Source organism: Marmota monax, unplaced genomic scaffold (genome assembly GCF_021218885.2).
Source record: "Marmota monax isolate L192 unplaced genomic scaffold, Marmota_monax_Labrador192_F-V1.1 WCK01_AAM20220418_F8-fsc00015, whole genome shotgun sequence".
Lineage (NCBI taxonomy): Eukaryota > Metazoa > Chordata > Mammalia > Rodentia > Sciuridae > Marmota > Marmota monax.
Genome location: NW_026692194.1, coordinates 12,247,171 through 12,271,077, shown reverse-complemented (window position 1 = coordinate 12,271,077; position 23,907 = coordinate 12,247,171). Strand labels below are relative to the sequence as shown.

The 23,907-nt window shown below is 35.3% G+C and overlaps 1 protein-coding gene across 5 annotated transcripts in view; it reads right to left on the bottom strand.

Annotated features, from left to right (window-relative positions):
- Ccdc88a (coiled-coil domain containing 88A) overlaps positions 1-19,362 on the bottom strand; it is a 124,341-nt gene extending 104,979 nt beyond the window's left edge. For 3 of the 5 annotated variants that reach the window (XR_006847034.2, XM_046423793.2, XM_046423811.2), the window contains exons 1-2: positions 18,467-19,360; positions 18,279-18,379 (exon numbers count right to left, since the gene is read on the bottom strand). Coding sequence is in view for 4 of the 5 variants with exons in the window: in XM_046423793.2 (XP_046279749.1) it covers positions 18,279-18,379; positions 18,467-18,529 (164 nt within the window). In the remaining variant the exon portion in view is untranslated. Of the gene's footprint in view, positions 1-18,278; positions 18,380-18,466 lie in introns of all 5 variants that reach the window. The other 2 variants (XM_046423777.2, XM_046423785.2) reach the window with 1 other exon arrangement.
- Between the last annotated feature and the right edge of the window lie 4,545 nt (positions 19,363-23,907).

Below are 23,907 nucleotides of genomic sequence, written 5' to 3'. Positions count from 1 at the left end.
AAAATTTTTTGCTTCATGAAGCCTGTCCATTTTATTTACTACTTCTTTTTTTTTTTTTTTTTTGCATGTTGGGATGACTATTTTATTTTTATTAATTTATTTTTATTTCTTAATACATGACAAGAGTGGAATGCATTACAATCATAATTATAATTAAAAATAAAAATATTTATAATTAACTATTTATAATTCTAAGTTAAAATATTTATAATTGCTTATTATTTAGCAGAAGCATATTTAATAAAACTGTATTATATGTTGAATTAAATGCTAAGGATTCAGAGTCATAAGAAATCCATGAGACTAAGCATAAACCAAACAATATAATTCTTCTGTAACATCCCCATTCTTGTATTTCAAGGTATTTATTTAAGGGAACATCTAATTTAAAAACCTCTGTGTAGTAATTTAAACAAACTGAATATACTATGATTCTAAAATTTTCTAAAAAAAAAAAAAAGAAACTGTGATCAATTAAGTATTCCAAATAGTACACTGTTACGCTTTTTATTTTGTTTAATATTCAAAATGCTGAACAAAGATTAATTCAGAATATATAATCATAATTAACAAAGTTGTTTAAGGCTCTTTAAATGCATACCTTTTTTAAAAGAATATATATGGAAAGGCCATTTTCTAAAATAAAAGATGAGCTATTAAATGGTACCTATGTACCATGTGCAGTATGAACAAGTACTTTTCTAATCATACACAGCTATTTCCAAGGTAACACAATCGCAGATCAAACAACCTTTTTTATAAGATGGAAATGAAAAATGTTTTAGTGACAAATAGTCTAGCAACATAGCTCAAATCTTCCAGTCAGAAGTTAAATGCAATATGGCAGTAAAAGAGAGCCTCAAGCAATTTTGCATTTATAAATGACCTATTTATGACAAGTTGCATTAATTTCAATTAAATAATAAACAGGTAATAGTATTATTTTCTACTGTATACATCTATTTTTAAATTAGGAGAAAAGATGAAGGAAAAGTTAGCAATTTTGCAACATTAATACACTGAGATTTAGTCCTTGCACAACTGAGGATTATGTCTTATTCACTGATTAATATATATGAGAAACAGAAATCTGATAGTTTTAATGGCTTTATGCTCTTCTATCCAGACTGCAAAGCTGTTGTGTGTCCTCTTGGACCATCTGTTCTGTGTTGATGCTTAACTGATGGTGGTAAAGCACCATCAGCGCTTTTGCTACATGTGTTCATGCTTTTGATCATGTCTCTATAATTTAAAACTAGTTGTATAGAATTTTTGTGTTTTTTTTGAAATTTTTTGTTATATAAATACATAACTATGGAACTTTTGAAATAACTGAGTTTCATATCTAACTTAAAATACACATAAATCAGAATGTTTTATGAATATAGTTAATCTGGTAAATATTATCACTATCGAGGTCTATTGAAATATTAAGTATTAATACTTAGTATTAATCAGTGAAATAAATGGCTTTTTTTTTTTAAAAAAAAAGGTATCCCTTTTTTTTAAAGGTAGCCCATAAACTTAATTAATTCACATTAATTCATCTAAAAATATTGTATTCTCACTGTCATACTGTTTCACAAATTTAATCACTATGCATGGAAGCTAACAATACAACTTAATACTAATATAATCTTCTACAAATCTGCAGAATATTTTCACATGTATTAAATATTTTTATCTTTTTTTAAAAAATATATTTTAGGCATTGATGAAACTTTATGTTATTCATTTATTTATATGTGATGCTGAGGATTGAAACCAGTGCCTCACACATATGTAATATGGCAGTAAAAGAGAGCCTCAAGCAATTTTGCATATAGCTAGGCAAGTGCTCTACTACTGAGTCACAACCCCAGCCCCTATTTTGATCTTCACAATAATAAACATGTTTGGCACAGTATGTATTGTAACTACCACCTACAGATTTATTCTCATAATTTTAAACACACTGAATTACTCCTTTAAAGATTGAAGAAAAATCTGGCATCTTCTAATAAGTCCAAATCTGAGCTAATAGCCCACCAAGATATTCACTAATTTAATAAAAGAAGTAAAGCTTTATTTAAAAATTGCAAATGCACAGAAAACTTATTAAAATCCAATACTACATACATGTAACTTTGGTTTTATCTAAACTGGAGAAGATGGCTGAAGACGTACCCTTTATTTCCTACAGAATGGGTAAACATGAACCCTTCAAATATTAATCTATTCGTATTCTAACTTTTAGGTTTCAAAATCCTTTCCCACTGTTTAAAATTATTAAAGACCCCCAAATCTACAGAAATTTGCTTATTATATTTACTGTATTAAAAAATTTAACTTTATTAATTCATCTAAAAATATTATACTTACTATCACAAAGAGTATATTTAGAAATATATCTTTTCCAAAACAGAAAAAATATCAGTGGAAGTAACTTTTTTTTATCTTCCTAAATCTCTTTAATAGTTTAGCCAGGTGTGGTGGTGCATGCTTGTAATCCCAGGGACTCAGGAGGTTGAGGCAGGAGGATCAAAAGTTCAAGGCGAGCCTCAGTAACTCAGTAAGGCCCTAAGCAATGTTAGTGAGACCCTGTTTTAAAATAAAAAATAAAAAAGGGGCTGGGCTTGTGGCTCAGTGGAAAAGCATTTGCCTGGCACTTGTGAGGCACTGGATTTGATCCTCAGAACCACATAAAAATAAATAAATAAAGATATTGTGTCCACCTACAACTAAAAAAAATGCTTAACAAATAAATAAGTAAATAGAATGAAAAAGGGCTAGGGTTGTGGCTCAGTATTCTTCTCTGACACTACAAAAATTCAGTGAGAGGTACCTGGTTGCGAGGTAAACTGTGACACCATATTGTTCAACTTTCCTTACTCTGACATTAAAAACCAATGGTCTATCTGGCATGCTGAATGGATGAATGTGGATTTCTTAACATCTTAAACTAGTCATTTTGAAAATATTGGTTCTCTGAGTTTATAATAAAGATCTTCCAAATGTTAGCATATTTTATTCAGAATTTTTAAAAAAATCACTATCACCTCTGACCTCATCAGAAAAGTCTTTAAATACTTAGAAACTGACAAGCTTATGTTTCCATAATTCAGATTTTATTATTGAAAATATAATCCGTTGTTTACAGGCTCACTTTAATTTTTTTGATAAAACATCTGCTCAATACTCAAGTCTGAATTTTGTCAGTGTTCTTTCAAATAAAAATAGTTCTTCACAAAACAAAGATTTGTTCACCTTGCAACTCAAAACTCACACTTATTTCCTTGAGCTAATCATACTTCATTATGCAATGGAAGTGCTTTATGTACTCTTTCCATTTTGTTCCACAGAATGTTAAAAAAAACGTGTGTAGTCAAGGATCAAAACAATAAAGCAATCTTTACTGTTTCATCAAGGACATTTTTAAATCAACTGGATTTTTAAATTTTTACTTTTTTAAACTACAAATGCACAGTATGCAGAATACAATAACTACCAATACCAATCTGGTGCAACTCCTTGATCATGCCAAGAAGCCAACAGTTTTACCCACCTTTACTTTTGCACCATCAGTGCTTTTTCAACACAGGTGAAAAAGGCAAATGACATTAATATTTTTATGAAAAGTATTCTGACCTGATAGACAACCTTCAAAGTGTCTCTGGGGTTGCAGAAGTCTATGGATCTCACTTTGAGAACCACTGAATTAGGCAAATCAATTCCTGACCTTGGTAATGGAGACCTAAGGACTTAGTATTAGGTTAACTGGTACCTTCATAAAGTGATGTGGTTAACCACATGACTAGTGACTAAAATGAAAAAAGACTGTTTATGGGACAAGTGAGTAGCACTGATCTGTGACAGAATTTTTTTATTTGTTCTTTTTAGTTATACATGACAGTAGAATGTATTTTTGACATATCAAACATACATGGAGTATAACTTCCCATTCTTATGTTATACATGATATGGAGTTAACACTGGTCATATATTAATATATGAACATAAGAAAGTTATGTTCAATTCATTCTACTGTCTTTCCCATTCCCATCCCCCTTCCCTATCCCTGATCTCCCCATCCAATCCAATGAGCCTCCACTCTCCTACCCAACCCCACCTAGTGTGAGTCAGCATCTGCATATCAGAGAGAACACCTGGCCTTTGGTTTTTGGGGACTGGCTAATTTCACTTAGCATGACAGCCTCCAGTTCCATCCATTTACCATCAAATGCCATAATTTCATTTTTCTTTATGGCTGAGTAATATTCCATTGTGCATATGTACCACATTTTCTTTATCCATTCACCTATTAAAGGGCACCTAGGTTGGTTCCATAGCTTAGCTATTGTGAACTGAGCTGCTATGAATTTTGATGTAGCTGTGCTGTGACAGAGTCTTTACCTGTTATCCTTATTAAACCTTAAGATAGGGTTACAGAGTTTTGTTTTTTTTTCACCTTTTTTTTTTTTTTTTTTAAATCAGTATTCTAGGGCAGTATCTGTCCAAATGTATTCAGTCCTAGAGACTCAAGAAATGCCGAAGTGGGCTGATGCAAAGTTAGGCATTTCCTCTATCAGTAACACACTTCTTAATTACTATTGCTTTCACTTCTACACTACTAACTCAATAGGATACAAATACTTAACCTAAACTCCCCCTCTTGGTAATTTCAACAGTTCACCTCTAAAATGAAGAAAATCTTTAAAAACTTTTTCCAAAGTATAACCTCTTCTAATCAACAAACTAAAATATATATAAAGACATAGAAACTGTCAACCAGTTTTTAAATTAGGTAAGAAATTGTTTTTCATCATCAATTTCCCTAATATTGAAAAAGTTCCCAGGCTGGGGCTGTAGCTCAGCAGCAGAGCGCTTGCCTAGTGTGAGGCACTGGGTTCAATCCTCAGCATCACATAAAAATAAAACAAATAAAATAAAGGCATTCTGTCCAGCTACAATTTTTTTTAAAGTTCCCACAAAGGACAACTCTAAGAAAATGGATTCCCATTAAGAGTATAACACGATTACAACAATATTAGTTTGTCTTTTTCAGTGTACCAGAAAGTGCTCCAAAAGGATCAATGCTAACCACATTATAAAACCATGAATTAAAGGCAAGTTAACAGGTACCTATTATACAAGTACTGCTAAAGATAATAAAAAATAAAATAATATAATAAAAAGTAAACTAGAAGAGAAAAAGAGAGCCATGTCTAACAAGTGTAACACTGAAAACAAATGTGATCTACAAAAAATCAGTAGCAGTGTGCTTGGCTAACATGCACAAGCCCTGGGTTCTATACCCAGCACTACCAAAAAAAAAAAAAAAATCATCAAGTTAATCAAGTTAGAGAAAAGATACACATATAAAAAGGTAAGGAATTATTAATAGAAAACTTAAAGAAATTTGCAGCATGATCTACAATGGCCCAAGAAAAGTAAGCTGCTTGGGGATTTAAGTGTACGTGTGTGTATTTATCTGTCTGCCTGTCTATCTCCCTCTGTCCATCCATTCATCCATCTATGTATCTGCTGGTACTGGGGATAGATCCCAGGGTGTTCTACCATTAAGATACATCTTCAGCCCTTGTTTTTTGAGACAGGGTCTCACTAAATTGCCCAACCTGGCCTTGAACTACAGGTATGTGCCAACACATCCACCTCAGGGGCTTCCAATTTATTAAATGGGTCAGTAATTTTTAAAAGATGAAACAATAAATGACCTAAGATTTAAGAATATTTTGAAAATAGCCATGAATAGCAAAACTGAGGATAATGGAATATTCAAAAGAAAAATGTAGACAATAAATACTGGACATTAAAAAAAAGTTTTTAGACTGGCACAGTGATACATGCCTGTAATCCCAGTGGCTCCAGGAAGCTAAGGCAGGAGGATCAAAGGTCCAAAGCCAGCCTTAGCAATTAATGGCAAGGCACTAAGCAACTTGGTGAGACTCTGTCTCTAAATAAAATACAAAATAGGGCTGGGGATGTGGCTCAGTGGTTGAGTGCCCCTGAGTTCAATCCTCAGTACCAAAATATAAGGTTTTTTTTAACATTAACTACTTGAAATAAATTTCTATATTGCACAATTAAGAAAAAAAAACACTCTGTAAAATCATGCAAATAAGAAAGGAATTTCTTCCAGAATACAATTCAATACAAGTAACATTTATAGAATAACATGGAAAGGAGTAATTATATGAATACTCTCAAATAACAAAAGTTTCTTAAAGACACAATGAATAACAAAAGTTTATTGAAGACAGCAATAGCTCAGATGAAACGCTGAATATTCACAATTAATAGAAATAACATTAATAAGATCACTAATTCTGAGTAATTAAAATGCAAATTACTTTCCAGAGAATTAAGTCTCCCAGATAAGTTATAGCCTATAAATGTAGTTGTCCAAGCATTCCAATGGCCCAAAAGAATCATAGTAATACATCCCTAAACAACTACTAAATAAATTTGAAAATGAAACATGCACTTTCTAAAACAAAATTTAAACAAGAGCATAAATATACTGCTACTGAAATGTTCTCACACAAAATTAGATGTCATTGTCAAAACATATTGCTGTTTCATACATTTAAATGGTTTTAGTTGCAAATAAAGAAAAAAGTATATATTTTATGTAAAATTAAGTATCCAAATCTCATTTTTCCTATAAATATATATTTTAAAATATAATCTGTCTGCTCAGTTTCTTTTTTTTGGGGGGGTGGTACCAAGGATTGAACTCAGGGGCATCTGACCACTAAGCCACATCCCTAGCTCTATTTTGTATTTTATTTACAGACAGGGTCTCACTGAGTTGCTTAGTGCCTCACCTTTGCTGAAGCTGGCTTTGAACTCATGATCCTCCTGCCTCAGCCTCCCAAGCTGCTGGGATTACAGGCATGTGCCAGAGTGCACTGGCTCAGTTTTAACCTTAGCATCATGTTTCATTCTTCCCTGTCTTTCATACACTGCATCTAAAATACTATCAATTCTTTTGAAACAGTTCTTGAATTTGCTCCTTCTCCAATAACCGCTCAACGTGATCTAGGACCTGACCACCATAAACTCAGATGTCATCTATCACTGCCCACTCATCCCCTTTCCTTGCTCCTTTCTATTCCCCCCTATGATGATTAATCTGGATTGTCTACTTGACAGGACTGAGATGTCAAGGAAATGTCTAGGATTAGGAGACTTATGGGGGTATATATGAGGATGTTTTCAGAGATAATCAGCATGTGCAACAGCAAAGTGAGGGGAGACACCTGCTCCGAATATGGGCAGTAGTGTCCAAAAGGCTAGGATCTGGGATGGAACAAAAAGCAGAAAAAAGGAAGAAACTGCAGAGGATGCACACTCAACTCTTCTTTAGAGAGTATGTCTATTGCTGATGGCATCATCCAAAGACATCAGACTCCAGCTTCTATACTCCTCCAATGTGGACTCCTACCAGCAATTTTCCACAGAGTTTCCAGGCCTTCAATTTCAGACTAGGGATACATCATTGGTCCTTCCTGTTTTTAGGCTTCCAGCTTCTTGAACTGAGCAGCTACTAGTTCCTCTAGGTCTCCAGCTAGCAGATGGCCTTTTGGGACTACCCATCTTCAGATGATGTAAAAGAATCTAATAAATCTTCTTTTATAATTATGTGTGTATATGTGTGTGTGTTTTCTTCTGTTGGTTCTTTTCCTTCAGGGAACCCTAATACACACCCTTGCTTCAAACACCCCTACATTCAAGTTGCATTGATTCACTGATGTACTCTCAGTCTCACAATAGTGTACATAGTACAGGCTCAATAAAAATTAGATGAGCAAATGAATTCCATATCAATCTAATGTTTTAATCACGTAATAAGGAATTTTAAGTGGTTCTCCATTGCCTGCCATATACCTTCTAAATTATACCAGTTAATCTCCAAATTTCTCATAATCTGGTATACTTTGCCTATGTGAATTTATAGTCTGCTATTCCCCAACTTGAATCCTCTAATAAGCTAATCTCCTCACCATCTCTAAAATCATACATACACTATGCTTTTTCCTATAGCTGCTTCCCTAGCCTAAAATATCTTCCTCTCTTTATCTTCATGTACCAAAGTACAATCGTTCTTCAAGATTTAAATTAAATCTAAATTCCTCCATATACAGGTTTCCATGACTCTCCATGGTTTCCAAAGGTCAAAATAACTTTTGTAAACCTCACAGTTCCCTATTCTACTCCCATTAACTAATTAATACTCCCCCCACCCCACCCCTCTCTCAAAAGAAACCTTTAAATCTATACAAACTAAAGAAAAAGAGGAGGGGAAATCCCAAACTAAGAGATTTGTTTTCAAATTCACACTTTGGATTCATTCATCTTTGGGTTCATTTGTCTTAATATATATATTCAATATTTAACATTAACATAAATTTAAAAAAATAAAAGGAGAGACAAGATTTTGAATTATTACATGTATATTCTATTTACAACAGCATAAATATAATCTAATTCATTTGTAAAGATTTTAAACAAAGAGCTGGAAAAATTAAGTTAACTCTCAAATATGCGAAAACCCAACACCTCATTTTCCCTGAACATTTTCAGTTAACTGGAATTTTACTATAGTTCACCCTTTTTAAGCAGTGTTGGTAAAGATGTATTAGGGTATTGTCTCCATTAGGTTTTCTCTATAACTTCTTATCCTTCACTAGTTTATAATTACCAAGGTTTTAATCAAGGACTAGCACTCAATACTTAAAACTAAACCATCTTTCTTGCTCCTTCACCACCCTGGGAAAGAAAATAGTTATGCCGTCAATGATAATGTGAAGTTCAATTTCTTGTCCTAGTCTTCACTAGAAACTAGGTCACATTAAGAATATGTTATTCAGGGCTGGGGATATAGCTCAGTTGGTAGAGTGCTTGCCTTGCATGCACAAGGCCCTAGGTTCAATCCCCAGCACCAAAAAAAAAAAAAAAAAAAAAAAGAATATGTCATTTAATTTTTTTTCATTTTAAGACAAAGATTATATTTATATAAAGTTATAAACAGAGGGGCATGGTGGCACAAACCTGTAATCCCAGAGGTTCAAGAGACTGAGGCAGGAGGACTGCAAGTTCAAAGCCAACCTCAACAACTCACTGAGGCCCTAAACAACTAAGTAAAACTCTGTCTCAAAATAAAATATAAAAAAGGGCTGGGGAGGGGCTGGAGTTGTGGCTCAGTGTGTAGTGCTTGCCTAGCATGTGTGAGGCACTGGATTCAATCCTCAGCATCACATAGAAATAAATAAAATAAAGATATTATGATCATCTACAACTAAAAAAGTATTTTTAAAGGAAGGGGGGCTGAGGATGTGGCTCAGTGATTAAGCACCCCTGGGTTCAATCCCTGGTACCAAAATGATAATAATAATTAAATAATAATAAATAAAGTTATAAACAGTTATCAGTTTTTTCCTTCCCCACTATTATTCTTTAGTTAAAATTAACTATTTACTGCCTTATTTTCTATTTTAATTTCTGAATTAACCCTCATTTCTACTACTAGCAGCAATTAAAAAATCAAAGCTTCAAGAATAAGGAAGGAAGTTCCTTCTCAACTTTAATTATTATTTTCCTCTAAGTTCATTTTATCCACCTTTACACATTGGTCATCTTGGCTCTAATCACTATTCAGAATTGCAAAATCCAAAATCTCAAATTCTATTAAGTACTCTCTGAATTCATCTTCCTATTCTTTCCACCCTCTCTCATTTCTTTTCTTCTAAAACATACTCTTCCTGCACAATTCTTGCAACCTCTGGCCTATCATCCTCTTCCTGAAGACATCTGCTTTTTCCCCTCACTTTAATGTTTATATGCTAGTCACCTGAGACCCCAATTATTCACTTAAGAATCTCTACTATTTTTTTTCTCTCATCCCATACTTACTTATCAATTTCCCATTCTGAATAAATTCTACAGACTTTTCTTTTTTGTCAGTTTCTGAATAGCTAAGCATTACTGGTTTACCCAACCATGATGACTGGCTCCTCTACAAATGTGTGGTTTCCCAATTTCAAATAAGCCATCAACCCTGCATGACTATACTTGTATTCATCTTTAACTCCCTTTGTGATTCCCTCCTATAATAGTCTTGCAAAAAGTTTCCACTTTCCTCAAAACTTCCTGATCCACCATTTTATTCATGCCCCTTTCTTGCTACTGTCTTTGCCTAAAATGTCTTTCCTTCCACGCCCCCCGGTATTTAGAACTCCTGCTCAGCCCAATTATTCTTAGTTAACTTTTATATCCAGTTCAAATGCTACTTTCTCCAAGAAGTCTTTCCTCCATGTAAATCATCATTTTCCTCTTTGTACCAGCACTGTATTAATCACAATTTCATCATGTAGCATACTCTAATGCTTACATGCTCATCCCCCTTATTAGTGGACAAAGCATATTCCAGCACCTAGCAGACAGTTTTTTATATAGTAAGCGCTCAGAAACTATCCAATAAATGAAATGATCTTTGATGACTCACTCCTTCATCCCTGAGTATTGTATTCATATCCTATAAAAAAGATCTCTGCTGAGTCCTACTGTGGCCCTCCCGCGCCACACAATTCCACTAGGAAAGGAGTCCATGTAAACAGAAGGATGTACCTATACGTCACCAACTCTTCTTTTCAAATAACATTCCAGGTACCTAGAACTCTGGAATATCTTGCCCAATTACCTCTAACCCAATTTCTAACAGATGTGTTTTGAGGATGAACTACACTGCAGATGTGTACACCCTTGGGCCAAGGGGAAGCTGTCTGGAACAGGGAGTGTAAAGCTTGGATTCTAGACACACATGCAGAGTGTTGACATGCCTATGCATGAGACATCTTTATGGTGACAGAAAGAGCCAAGGGTGATGGGAGGAGAGTAGCTCCAACACATTCTGCTGTGAGTTTATAAATTCTAAATTTTAAATTTGAACGCTTCCTTTTAAGCCATTATTAAGATACATTTATTAAGATAAAAGACCATAACATGCCTAAGAACTTATTAGTTTGGTTGATAATCTTTAAATATTTAGACCTGTTGTAACAAACGTTTTCCCTGGGTTCAACAAATATTAGAAGCAGGCCTTCTTTTACTCAAAGTTGATGAGTTTCATCAACCTAGTTTTTTTGGGTTTTGTTCTTGTTTCTTTTAGTGGGTTGGAGACCAGACCCAAGGCTTCATACAGAGTAGGCCAGTGGTCTACCTCTGACCTAAGTCCCCCATCATCACCTTTTTTGAGACATGTCTTGCTAAGTTGCCCAGGCTATGCTCAAACTTGCAAATTCATGATTCACCTATCTCAGCCTCCTGAGTTGCTGGGACTACAGGTGTGTGCCCCAATGCCTGGCTCATCAACCTAGTTCTGTTATTTATTGACCTAGCAAAATAGTACTAAGAAAGCATAGGAATAAAATCAGGAATAAAGAGAATATTTCAGGTTAAATCTCAATTTCAATAATGGGTTAAATACTACATTACATGACTGATCCAGGGCTTAACCTCTCAAGTCCATGTTTTTTACTTTTATACCACACTGTCTCTAAAAACAGCAAGTTCACTAATGATCAAATTGAGGTACAAATATCTCAATATCAAGTAAAATCTCAAATATTATATCCAAATATCAAAACTTTATGCCTAGACTGATATCAAACTCTTTCATGGATCCTGAGGTCCTTTTAAAAGAATATAATTATAAAATTAGTCTTACATTCTATCTATACTGTGAGAACTAGTTTCTCATAATTAATACATGTTATAAAGGGAACTTTCCGTTAAAAAATTTATACATATTCCATATGTAGCAACCAACTCATTTGTTCTTCTCCAGGTTCTCATAATTTCTACAGTTTAACTAGATATGAGTTATAATGAGAATTAGGCAATCACTATAGATAGATCTTCAGTACAAAATAAGGCAATGTACAAAAATCTCAACATTCGGGACATTTCAACATCAGAAGAATTACTGGAAACTAAAATAAAAATGATTATATATTTTAATACCATACAAAACCATAGACCATGACCTGTCATTCTCACCTCCCATTAATGGAGACATAACAGGAGGAAAAATGTCCAATAAAGGTAATTGAAACAAATAAGAATACAGGGAAAGAAAAAAAGAAAAGGGGAAAATGGAAGACAAACTAAAAAGTAAAACTAAATTCTAGAATACTAAACAAGAGCATATTTCCAAAATTTTGAAAATTTATAAAATTATAATGTCTTTATTTATTCCTCAACATTTACTGAAAACTTACAGCATGCTAGATCCTATGTTAAGTACTGATAGTATATACAAGAAGTTACAAATCATTACACAAAAATGCTAACAAAAATCTAGAGCGGCAGCTACTCTGATGAAGGTACTACAGAATCATAGCAAAGAAAGGAATTAGCTTTACCAAGAAACTTTACAGAATGTTAAAGGATAAGTAGAAATATGCTTAGCAAAGAAAGAAGGGAGGGAATCTAGAAGGAAAATATTATATAAATAATAATAAAAACAAAACAGGACTGGTGTTGTAGCTCAGTGGTTGGACACTTGTTTCACACGCGTGAGATATGGGGTTTGATCCTCAGCACCTCATAAAAAAATAAATAAATAAAACAAAGATGTTGTGTCCATCTACAAGGCACTGGGTTTGAGTCTCAGCACCACACAAAAAAATAAAATAAAGATATTGTGTTCACTTATAACTTAAAATTTTTAAAGAAGATATCAAGAGTTAACATTTATTAAACACTTACCATATGCTAAACACTGTGCAAAAATTATTTTATTTGATTCTCACAATAATCCTGTGATTCATTTTACCCCCCATTTATAAATGAAGAAACTGAGAAGTTACATAGCTTGCTAAAGAGGTGACACCAAGTCAGATCATACAAAACTAAACTGTGAAACAAGTAAATATGTAGGTATGATGTAGCAAAGGAGAATTAATGACAGTAACCAGCACTGGAGATACAGTGGTCAACAAATGAGAAAACAGATACTATCCTGGCCTTAAGATTATGTCCAATCCTTCCTGCTTCTGAAGGAAACATTATCTCCCATTATAATGCAGGAAGTGAACTGTGGAGATACTAAAGCAAATTATTTAAGTTCACACACTAATAAGCAGAACAGCTAGAACTGAACCAGAGTCTGTCCAAATTCATTTCATGTACTGTGCTAGGAACACAGATGAAAGATACAATCCCTAACTTCAAAAAACTCACATGCTAAGTCAGTAGAGTGAAGCAAACCAAGAATTGTAATACAGTGAGATAAATGCTATAATCAAAGCATATGCAACGTCCTATAGAGGCACAAGGAATACATAGGCTAGCAGGAGCCAGGAAATGGCAAAGGAGGAGTGAAGGTAAGTAGAAGTCAGTTAAAGAAAGCAACAGTGAGGAGATATAAGTGTTCTAAGGGAGGAAAGAGTGTATAGAATGGCACAGAAACATAGGAGAATACAGTGTCTTTGGGAATTACAAATTTGCTGGATATTAGACCATTCAATGAAGAGTGGTACTAAATTAAAGAAGCTGGCAGCCAGATCACAAAGAATTCTAGATGCTTAAACAATGTGTTTATTCTGAAGACAATGAAAGATACAGATCATTTTAAAGAGAAGAGCGACATGGTAAAAATGTGTTTTAGAAAACTTCTTGTGATTATGGATCAAGACAACAAGTTTTTAAAGAAGTAATACATGAAACAAAACTGAATATAAACTATGAGTCCCACTGAGAAAAACTGAGGTAGATTGGGCTAATGTTAATTCAAAGTCAATGTCATACCTGGTAAAACAGCCTACATATTTTATGTCATTTGATGGTTATTAGACTCATAACATTGGCCCAATCTACTTTTTTTAAGGCATTTTTTTAATTTTTATATTTGTAGTTGTTGATAGACCTTTATTTTTTATTTATTTATATGCAATGCTGAGAATCAAACCCCATGCCTCACATGCTAGGCAAGTACTCTGCCACTGAGCCACAATCTCAGCCCCCCTTAATCTACTTTTGAAATCTCAAGATTTGATAGGAAAAAAGAACATTTCTCAGCCAACTGCCTGTATTAAGTGTTTCCTTAGATATACTTTATGAAGTTGATTCTCAGGAAATACCTAAACAGAAGTTGCATGATCAATTATCAGGGCTTTAATTAAAAAGGGATTTTTAAGATGGGAATGTAGCTCAGTGCTGGTGCACTTATCTAACCCATGTAAGGCTCTTGGTTTGATCCCCAGCACTACAAGCATCAATCAATAAATAAAATTTTTAACAAAAAGGAATTTTCACAACAGATGATAAAGTTCCTTCAAATTCTAGATTCTAAAAGAAGAAAAAAAAAGTCATAACAAATATATCACAAGCAGCTGTTCTAAATAAGATCTCTACAGATACCTAATGAGGTTAAATCACAGAAAGCAATTCTAAATATTGTTCTGACACTACTAATAATTTTCTTAGTATAAAACTCTAACATTTAAAACATATCCACATTTTTAATAGCTTAGATAACATAAGTAGCACAGGTTTAAATTTTAGGATTATGAAATTAAATATGTCATAAATTCCTTAAAAACTTATAGTAAAATATATTCAACATTGGTTCAAAACTGTATGACTTCTCAAACAGAAAATATATATATATATATTTCTGCTTGACTGTCACCAAGTCTGATGTCTGGTAACGAATGCCAAGAAAAAAAATATTTCATTTGGTTAAAGTAGGAAAATGCCCTGAAGCATACAGAAGAGCTGGCCTATCATTCCTCATCTCTAAATAGCTTCTCCTTTCCCATTAGTTAAAGATGACTGCTGCCATGTCACAAGCTCCTAGAGATTCTTTGACTCGAGGAGTTACTCAATGAAATCCAAGATTCACCTTTAAACACAGTGAATCCCAAGTCAGTGAACAGTTTCCAAAATTGTAAGACAAGATCAGAAAATAATGTCATTAAGAAGTCAATTCCTCATTTTCAGAGTCTGGGTCCAAAACAGTAACACCAGACTCACTAAATTAATCAATATACCTGTACTTAATAAACACTTTGAATGGAAAAATTCTATAGTAAGGCTCCTATAATGAAAGTCTATGTCACCTCTGAAAGCAGTAATATAAGACCAGCAGAGCAAAATGTAATTAAAAGTATATAAACAGATTTCCACTTCTGGCTAAGATAGAATAACAGGGACCAAATTTACTCAGTTGCCTGAAACAACTAGAAAAAGTAAGCCAAAATATACAAAACATTTTTTAAGACATTAAACATCAGGCAACAAAGGACAGTGATCTCTGTTAGATGAGAAACAGCCTGGGTCCAACAACTGCTCCAGCTTATTGTCTTGAAAAAGTTTCCAGGCCAAGGAATAGGCAAGAGGAAACCTAGGCAGTTGCAAAGTGGTCTCCTGAATTGAGGAGATACAATTAAATCTGGAGATAAGGCAACTGGAATACACAGGGTAGAGTACCTAAGAGCTGTATAGGAAGACCGTATCTCTCAAGTTTTCAGAGGAGTACTTACCACTGAGCCACAACCCTAGCCCCCCGCCCCCAATCTACTTTTGAAATCTCAAGATTTGATAGGAAAAAAGAATATTTCTCAGCCAACTGCCTGTGGGTTGTTCACCCACAACTAAAAAAAATTTTTAAAAAGAGCAGATTAAACATTATAGAAGAAAAGATTAATGTACTTGAAGACATCAAATAGACTATGCAAAGTGAAACGAAGAAAAAGACAAAAGAAAAATTGAACATCAGTAATCTTTAAGACAATGTCAAGCAACCTAACACCCATGTAATCAGACTTCCAAAAGGAGGAAGGAGGTACAAATGTATATAATAAATATACATATTTGAAAAAATAATGGCTGAAAAGTTTCCAAATTTGATAAAAACTACAAACCCACAGATCCAAGAACCTCAACAAACTTCAAGCACAGGGTACTGAAGATAAATATATAAATAGTTTTACAAATGGTTCTTGCTCACAAATTCTATAACCAAATGTAATCTAGAAATTATTTAGACTAACGTTAACCTTTAGGTTAATTTACTGGGTTCAAGAGTTTCAACTGACACTTTCTTAATAAGGTACATTAAATCACATGCCCATCAGAAATCCTAATTTTAAAAAAATCCTAAGATTTCAAAATGTAATAACACAGCTTTCAAAATAATATATTGTTTATTTGCCCTATCACTGAAATAAAAGGTCATTAAAAATTTTGTACTTATCTGATTTTAGCAAATTAATTTTTAGAAAAGCAAAAACATACTTCTCTTTTATAAATTTTCTTTTCCTTTAATTTATATAGGTCATTCAGAACAGAATTAGGACACCAAAAAAACTTTTAAGGAACCTGAGAGATGGAACCGAAAACAAAGCAGCAGATTTGAGGTTTAGAAAGCAACCAGTCCTCTCCAAAAAAACCTGGCAACCACTATTTGGAACACCATTATTTTTCATTTACAAATGAAACACACACACACACACACACGGATGTCATATATACACATACGTATGGATATATATAAACATATTTACTTAAATATAAAAGTGTACTCTAAGTGGAAATGAGCTAATTACTAGGAATCAAAACAATCTAAACATTCTTTGGGGAAAAAAAATCAGCAAAAAAAAATTAGAGTGGAAAACTAATATATTTCCTATTTTTTGTGAATACACATTTTTTAGCACACAAATTAAAATTTTCTGCCTACAAATAATCAAGTAAAGACACAGAGGGGGAGAGTTTTAAGTATCTATCATAATGGCTACCCTTCCTGTCCTGTGTTCCCTAAAATAGTCAGTTTGATCATTCTACCATTTTGTTCAGGAAATAGTATAATATTTCAAAGAAGAAGTTATTCCATGGGGTAGCTGCTAAAAATAAAATACTAACGCTGGAAATAATTTATGTCTACTCTTTTTTTCTTTCTAAAGAAAAAAATATTTACACACATTTAGATTATGTATGTATTTCTTAGGAGGCCTGTACAAAAAAAGAACACATTTTCTGAAAAGTATAGTAACATAATACTTCCCTGTATGATTAACATATACATGAAAAACAACACAAGAATCTCTGAACACATAGAGAAGCTAACACTGGAACAATTATTTATGGATTTGACTTCTAACCTCCTTTAAAGACAAAAATATAAACAGAAAAAATAATTTTCAATGAAATACAGAATTGTTATTTTATATATAAAGTTATCACAGCAGAATAATAGATCTAGTAACAAGTATTTATTTAAAATGTAATAATTTTACACAATATAAGACAAGAATTCAAATCAAAAGTTGCAAACTACTTTTAGAGTCTATTCATGAGAAATAAGGCTAACTACACATAATTCTAGACACAACTATAATATTAAATTTGATAATCTACATGGAAGTTTTTAGTATGTTTGTATGCTATAATACCTACAATGATAAAAATGGAGGTTTTATTTCACTGATCAGCTACTGATAGGCTTTCAATATCCAATTCCCATCTCAAAAACACACTGCTGCTTAATATTAATTCAACATTATAAACACAAAAACAAAGATTCGACTACTCAATCATCTAGCTGTCAAGACTTCAATTACTTGCATTTCAAAACCTTAAAAATACCTTTAAATGATTGACCATATATTAAGCAATCTCAAAATTCACACAATAAAAGTCATCTAATCAGACTTAGTTACTATAGGCATTTAAATTGCTTGCTACAGCAACAGTCCTCCTCACCAATCAGAACTGATGTTTAAAATTCTATCTTCTGAAATCTGTTATTACTTCATCTGTTTTGAAATTTGAGCCATTTATTCTTGGACACAAAGGTTAATCAGACACCATTTCTGCATCAAATGCACATAACTTCATAGTAAAGTCTTTTTCTTTTCTCTTGGAGAACCAGAGTCATATGTGTCTGTGTCTGTCTCTCTGATGCTCTCTTGTTTTACCAATTATCAAAGATGACACAATGTGGTTTGGATTTCAGTACTGAAGACAAATCAACGACAATAAAGGCAGAAAGAAAAATAAAAGTTTCACAATTTTAACAGGTAAAATTACTGGGCTGTGATAAATGGGCTGGGCACATATGATTATCACTTCTTTCAAGATCCAATTCTTAAACCACCTAAATTTTCTGCCAAAGAACCAAATTAAGGGCTTAAAACATAAAGTCTCCAAGTTCACAGTAGGTAATTTTTCAAGGAAAACAAGTTACCTAAAAAAAGAAGAAAAACACTTACATTTGGAGCATGACCTGGTTCAAGAATACCCCATCCACCAAAGCCACATATTCATCCAGGTTGGTCCCATTTCCTGCAGCCAGGGGTCCAAACGTTTTAACCTAGAACAGAAGGATCATTAGGACGTAAACGCCCACCTCCATCTCTGCAGCCACAAATAACACAGCAATAAAGGACATCCTACTTACCCAAGTGACCAATGGGCTGGTCATGAACTGCTCCAGAAGGGGAGTAAAAATTTCGTTCTCCATTTTACAGATTATGTATTCGAAAAGGGATAAAAAAAAAAAAAGGAACTACCACAAAAATACGCCTAGGGAATTGGCCACTAAACGTTAAATAAGTAAGAAGAAATCAATGAAAGTCCATTTCGACAAGCGAGGAAAATCCCATCGAGGAGGGGGGGGAAACTCTCCCTCCTCAAAAACCCCCGAGGGAAACGAGCCGAAATCCCGTGAAGCGCCTTCAAGAACCCCCACGAGCGGTAGCCTGCGCTGGAAATGTCTGTACCGGGCGAGGAGGGGCAGAGAAAAGGCATCTGGAGGAGGAGGAAGGGAAAGGGGGCTGGAGCAAGACAAAAAGCCCGTCAAGGTTGCCCAGCTCCTGGAGGAAGCGGACCGGCGAAACTGCCCCCGATGAATTAATCCCAACGTGGGCTAAATGAAATTCCGCGTCAGGGATCCGAGAGGCCGCCAGGCTCGACCCCCGCGTTCCGCGCTACACGTTCCACCCACCAGTGGGCATGGAGCCGCTTCGACCCTCAGAGCCTCCCCTGACCGCAGCCCCTCACCACCGACAGGCAGGGTTCGCCCCTTCCCCCCGAGCAGACACCATCCCTCCAAAGCTCTCACGCCTCGCCTCCAGCCCCCTTCCCCTGCCGGGGGCTGGGGGCTTAAATGTGTGTCCCTAAGCCCCCGGCTGCCTGAGCTCCGCCAGCCTTTTCAGTGCGCCTCTGGGAAGCCCTGGCACAAAATCACCGCCGCACTCCTGCCTCCTCCTCCGCCCTCTCTGGAGGAGCCGGAGTAACGGCCTCAGAACCGCAGTGCCGCATCACACCCACTCCTCGCCGCGCGACCAGCGCTTACGAGCCCGCCGTCAAAGGGAAAGCGCTGCTCCCTCCGCGTCGATATCCTTCCGCCGACTCCCCGCCCCTCCTGCACCGCTGCCTCTGGATTGTGGGAGAAGAAAACCGCTGCATGAGCGCGTCCCCGAGCGCGCGCCCCCGGGCCGGCCCCGCCGCCGCCCAGATTCTGGCCACGGGCGGGAGCGCGGGCGCGCGCTCTCGCAGCTGCTGCGGTGGCCGGCCCGTCGCTCCCGCGCAGGACGGCTGCTAGGGCGGCGGAGGGGGGCCCGGGGAGGAGGGGATGGGTAAGGCAGAGGAAGGGGGTCTGTCTGCTCGCTCGCTCATGCCTAATTATGGTTTATTTCCTCCTCGAGTGCCTCCTTTGATGTGTGAAGGAAAGAGAACGCAGTCCTTCTTTTTTAAACATGAGGGATGCAGACAGCCTTTTTCGGACAGTTTGATCTGTTAAGCATGCTTTCTCCCCAGCGAGATGGAATAGAAAAACAGGCAAAGACATTTGAGCCACAACTTGGTTATTGTTTCTTTCTTTTTTCTTCTTCTCCTTTTCCTTCCTAAGAAAAAAAAAATCTAGTCGGAGAAAGCGTGAATGTTCTTCAAAGTTGCCAGTGAAATATGGTAGGATTTTAAATAACCAATGCTGTATTCCCTGACTGGAGCAAACGTGATTCAGACACTGTGTGTGTGTGTGTGTGTGTGTGTGTGTGTGTGTGTGTGTGAGACTATTTGGCCATTGAAAAATATCCGAAAAAAAATCAAGAGCTACAAAGAGGAAACATTTGGAAGTCATCCAAGTTAGGTGACAAATAAACAGATTACATATTTGTCATAAATCTCTATTCTATGCATGACTGAAGCCATCAAAATAATTTTAGCAGTCCACTAGCAAAATCAAATGTTTCTCCTAATTTTTCCTGAGATAAAATGGGCATGTGAAACGCATTTTTTAAGAAAATAAATATACTGTTATAGTTTTACAATGTGTGCCGTGTTCACATTTACATATATGCTATTTTAAATAAACAGTAAAAACGTTTTTGTCATAACACTGAATTAAGAAACAGCACAATTTCTTAAATTTAATTAGATATTTGAGAGCCTGATTCTGGAGTTTGCCTGATTATAACACTTACCAGCTTTGTAAGCCTAGGCAAATTACTGAACCTCTCTGTCTTCACTTTCTTCATATGAAAGGAAGATAAGGGGCTGGGGTTGTAGCTCAGTGGTAAAGCTCTTGCCTTGCAGGTGTGAGGCCCTGGGTTGAATCCTCAGTACCACATTAATAAATAAGAATAAAGATATTGTGCCCATCTACAACTAACTAACTAACTAAATAAAATCATATGAAACCAGTAAGCTTCCATGAAATGACAGCTTTTATAAAGCAACTATTCTATTATTGTTGGTGCTGATGTTTTCATCACTATCCCCCATGAGGAATTGTTAGAGAAAATTTAACCTGTAACCTCCCCTACTTCATTTCAGTTGTAACAGAAAAGATCTTGTCTTGAAAATAGAGAAATAAATGCCTTTCTAAAAGTTATTAGGATGCATTTATGTGGCACTGGTGGTGTAGAGCACAGCTTTGCATTGCCCTGGCCAGTACACAAGACTTGAGTCATCCTGGTTGCTAGCAATCTTTTTCCTCTACTCTTGATGACTCTTTCTTAATCACATTCATATTTGGTAAAGGAAATGCAGACAGAGGGAGAAGAGGCTCCAAGAAGGAAGCATTACTTTCAAGAGCAGCCCAGTGCTTGACATGTCTATTTTCCTTTATAATCTCATAGAAACTTGACAACATGGAAGTACTCATGTTTATTCTGGAGTTTACCCTAGGACAGACCAACTTACTTCAATCACAGATGGAAACCCCAGGAAGTATTAAGAACAAGTACAGCAGGTTAAGGATGTTTCAGATAATGGCAGCTGAAGGGTTAGCCCAGGAGTAGTACATTAATGTGCATGGTTTATCCATTTTAGATTTAGTACCCATCCCATCCTTCACAGAAATCTGGATTCCCCTCTAGAACCAGATGGCCCCAGATGCTTCCTGGTCTATCTTTAGGTTTTACACATACACAACACACACACATACACACACACATACTCAACAAAGAAACATGAGGAGTTAATTGTAAAAACAGGAAATTTTAGGCCAGACTGAAGTCTGCAGGAACTTATTTGAAAATCTACCAATTCACAATTCTCTAGTTTAACAGCAGCCTTAGAAATGTTTTATAATATCTCAAGAGTACAATCAGGAAACTTCTCTGTCTGGCAAAAGAGGGACTGTACATTATATATAATTTAATGGTCCTTGAATTGCAATGTCCTGTAAGATTAAATTCAAAAGCCTCCTATCCTTTCACTTAGGAAAATATTTCTCAAGATTTATTCAAAGTGCTTTTGTTTTGTACTTTGTAGTGATTTTCCATCCATCCTTTCTCAGAATGTTAAATGCAACAGGAAAGTACTTTGGAAAACCATACCCATCTTGTTAGTTTCCAAATTATTTACTCAGCTTTCTTCTGAAGCAAAACTAAATGGTTGGAATGGACTGTGGTTCCATTTAGAAATCACTAGACAAAGATTCTATCAGTATATAACACTACCTATATACCAAGAGCACCTATCTCTACTTCTACCTGTGTTTATCTTGATCGGTACCATAAGAAGTGATAGTTTCACCCTGAACAAAGCCCAAAAGTCAAAACACCTGAAATGTCCATTGACTGATAAATGACTGCATAAGATGTAGTATATTCATATGATGGAATGTTATTTGTCAATGGTATAGAATGAAGGGCAAGAGATGCTACAACAGGAGCTGGGGTTGTGGCTCAGTGGTAGAGCACTTGCCTAGCATGTGTGAGGCATCGGGTTTGATCCTCAGTACCACATAAATAAATAAATGTATTGTGTTCATCTACAACTAAAAAATACTTAAGAGAGAGAGAGAGAGATGCTACAACATAGACAAATCCTAAAAGTATTATACTAAGTGAAAGACACAAAGGAAAACATTTTGTATGATTCTACTTTGCAAAATGTGATCAAGAAATTCACTGTCACAGACTTTTCAGAAGAGCCCTCTTGATGCAATGAGTAATATTTTAGATTCACCTGACAACATAGAAGGTTTTAATTATCCAATATATCCAATATAGTTTTAAGAGAAATATAATGTGGGTGGGGTGATCAAAATTATGCAAGGTTGTTTAACTTCTCTGAGCATCAGTTTCCTCAACTGTAAAATGGGCATAATGGTTTTACTTCCTACTGGACACCTGCTTAGACCAGTGGACTTATTGTTTTGTCCTGCATTTCAACTGGAGAGAAAAAAGAAAACTCAGAAAGAGAAAGTCCTCTTTTCAGTGCAGTATAAATTGCTATTCTCAAATACATTAATTCTGTATTCCAAACAAAATGAACCATCACAAATTCACCATAAAATTCCATGCTCAAATTCACCATAATACACATGCTACCATCCTTGTCCAGAATGCCCTATGCTCTTTCTTGCTTGCTAGTCAAACCGACTCCTACTCATCCTTCAGGATGTTACCTCTCTGTAAAGCATTCTCTGCCTGCATAGTATCTAATCTCCATCTTCCTTTAGTAACTTGCTCTGAATCGGCATGTATTTGCCCACATGCTTTTCTCCTTAACAATTTTGATTTATTCAATTTTGTATCCTTGGGTCTAGGATTGTGCTTTGCAATAGTGGACACCATTATGGACACATCTATCTAGTTAATAGAGCAATGTCTTCCTTCAACCATGAAGACCAGTTTAAATTCCTAACAATAGACAAGAGCTCATAGCAGAGCAACTCTGAGAACTATTCTAATTAACTAATGACCTTGAGAAGACATTAGCTAGAAATTGTTGAAGGACTAAAGAATTTGCCCTGGGACATTGAGGTCAGAAAATAAATAGCCTTCAAGACAGCTTTTTCTCAAGGCTACATATTTTTTTCCAGAGAAAAGCTTAGAGGAATACATAAACATCATATAATCTTTTATTTCTTAGGCAGCATACAATGATATTCTTCTCAAAACACCCAAACTGTTTTTTTTTAATTTTAAATTGTTATTTATTTATTTATTATTTATTATTTATCATTTATTTTTATTCATTTACTTATTTATTTTTGAGACATGGAGATCTCTCTGTGCTTCCTAGGCTGACCTCTAATTACTGGCTCAAGAGATCATCCTGGCCTCAACCTTTCCAGAACCTGAGACCTCAGATGCTCACTACCTGAGACTACAGATACTCTTTTTCCTTTTTGGGGATCCTTTTGATGGAAATCTGAAAATGTGTTATAATTGACTAAGCTTTGTTGAACAGCATGTTCTGAATATAAATTGACTTTTTTGAGAAATTACATCATAACAACTATCTAAATAATCCTGTTGTGCTTTTAATATAATGATATACTCAGAGGCTCTTAGGAAGTGCTAGGGTAGCTTGGCACAATGGTGCACTCTTTTAATCCTAGCTATTGAGGAGATTGAGGCAGGAAGATCACAAGTTCAAGGC